The sequence below is a fragment of the Egretta garzetta genome, unplaced genomic scaffold, assembly GCF_000687185.1.
Source record: "Egretta garzetta isolate BGI_Z169 unplaced genomic scaffold, ASM68718v1 scaffold108, whole genome shotgun sequence".
NCBI lineage: Eukaryota > Metazoa > Chordata > Aves > Pelecaniformes > Ardeidae > Egretta > Egretta garzetta.
The window spans coordinates 8,254,833-8,256,530 of record NW_009260614.1 but is presented as its reverse complement, the minus strand read 5'-3'; the positions used below and the strand labels follow the sequence as shown (position 1 = coordinate 8,256,530).

General features: G+C 66.5%; 2 protein-coding genes across 2 annotated transcripts in view; one reads left to right on the top strand and one right to left on the bottom strand.

Annotated features, from left to right (window-relative positions):
• Positions 1-45, top strand: part of RAB34 (RAB34, member RAS oncogene family) — a 2,184-nt gene extending 2,139 nt beyond the window's left edge. Inside the window, exon 8 of the mRNA XM_035900559.1 lies at positions 13-45. Within this exon, the coding sequence (XP_035756452.1) occupies positions 13-45 (33 nt within the window). The remainder of the gene's footprint in view (positions 1-12) is intronic.
• A 259-nt stretch (positions 46-304) lies between these two features.
• LOC104131851 (adenine phosphoribosyltransferase-like) lies at positions 305-1,308 on the bottom strand. The gene is given in 6 exon segments (XM_035900558.1): positions 305-341; positions 343-417; positions 510-624; positions 713-859; positions 938-1,038; positions 1,193-1,308. Coding segments are annotated over 6 exon segments (591 nt in total).
• Positions 1,309-1,698: the final 390 nt, after the last annotated feature.

Sequence of the window (1,698 nt, the reverse complement as noted above, 5' to 3'; positions counted from 1 at the left end):
TGCTGCTTGCAGGGGGAGTTGCCCCTGGGCTCCCATTTGTCTTAATAAAACCTTTTTTATGCTTTTTAAGAAAGGCGTAGGGCTGGGGGCTGGGTCTGGCTGCAGCTCCCCCTGCCCCGGGCGCAGCCCCCCAGGCTCGCAGGCAGGCGGGAGGATGGAGCCAGGGGAGGTTGGTGGCCACTGAGGAGCACCTCAGGTGTGGTGACAGCCAAACCGGGTGGTAGATGCCCCGGGCATCCCTGCCCCAAAGAGCTGGCAGGCCTGCACCTTGCGGGGGGGGGGCACATGGGGTGCCAGCCCCCCATCAGACCCAGCCAAACTGGTGGTGGTCGAAGCGGGGCTGGGGGGATGCAGTGGGCACATTTGTAGCACTCCTGGAGCCACCGCCCACCCTCGCTGTCCTCAATGCAGTGACGCCTGTGGGGCGAGGCAGGGGGGGCTCAGCACCAGCCACCAGAAGGTACAGGGACAATGCTCCCAACTGCACCCATGGGTGCACCCCAGGGTGCCCCAGTACCCCCCTTCTACCTGCCATGACACTCCCCAGCATCTCCACCAGCTGCATGGCTGCTCGCATGGTGCCCCCAGTTTTGACCCACTGGTCCATAAGGAGGACACGCAGACCTGGGAGGGGGCAGAAGCTGCAGCTGAGCGCTCAGTGCCCACTCTGGCAGCCCCCCCCCGCCATGATGGGAGCACCCCACCGACTCACCCAGTGAGACAACATCGGTGCAGATCTCCATCACCTTCTCTCGGCCTGAGTAGTCGGTGTAGGGCTGCACCAGCGTCTGCACGCAGAGGTGCCCAGCTTTGCAGGTGGCCAGGGAGCCTTTCCACAGCGTGGCGGCAGCAGCAGTGCCTGGGGGTGGGCACGGCACCGTCAGGCCCCGTGGGGATGAGGGATGGGGACCCTGGGCTCACCTGCATCCACGCTCACCCAGGATGAAACCTGTGGCACCGATGCCAGCCACCTTGTCAATGGGGTCTTCCTGGAAGGGCTGCAGCAGATCGGCCACACTGTCCCGCCAGCCCTGGGGAGGGAGCAGAGGTGCTGGGTGCCCACAGCCCGTCACAGGCACCTGCAGCCCCTGTGCTGGTGCCTGTGGGCACGGCCGGGTGCCCTGACAGCCCCGTGGAGCTGCAGCCCACCCAGGCACCCCCACAGGTGCCCTCTGTCCCAGGCGCTGTGTACTTGCAGGTGGCAAGGGAGGGGTCCAGCCAGGCATGGCTGGGACCCTTGACATTGGGGGCCATCGGTGCCAGGTACCAGCCCTTCTCTTGGGCAGCAGGGAGGTGGCACAGGTCCATGCATGGGGGCCACGGGTGCTGCAAGCACTGAGCATGTAATGGGGGTGAGACTCCCCACCCACAGCCCCCACAGGGCTCCCTGTGGCTCAGTGCCCCCCACCCTCCTCATCTGCACCCCCACTGTGGGTACCTTGGGGTCCCAGCATGCCTGGGTCAGCTCCATACCTGGGTGCCAGTGGCGAGGCTGAGCCGAGTGGGACCGTCATGGGGAGTGTCACAGACAGTGACAACTGAGTGGGGGCATCCCCTGTGGTGCTGGGCCCCTGCCAGCACCCTCAGCCAGCTGGGCCCTGAGCTGCGGCCAGGCAAGACCCTGGCCCGTGGGCCCATGATGTGCCCCCCCGGGCTCTGCTGTCTCGGCCAGGCGGTTGCGTGGTGGGGAGCAGTGGG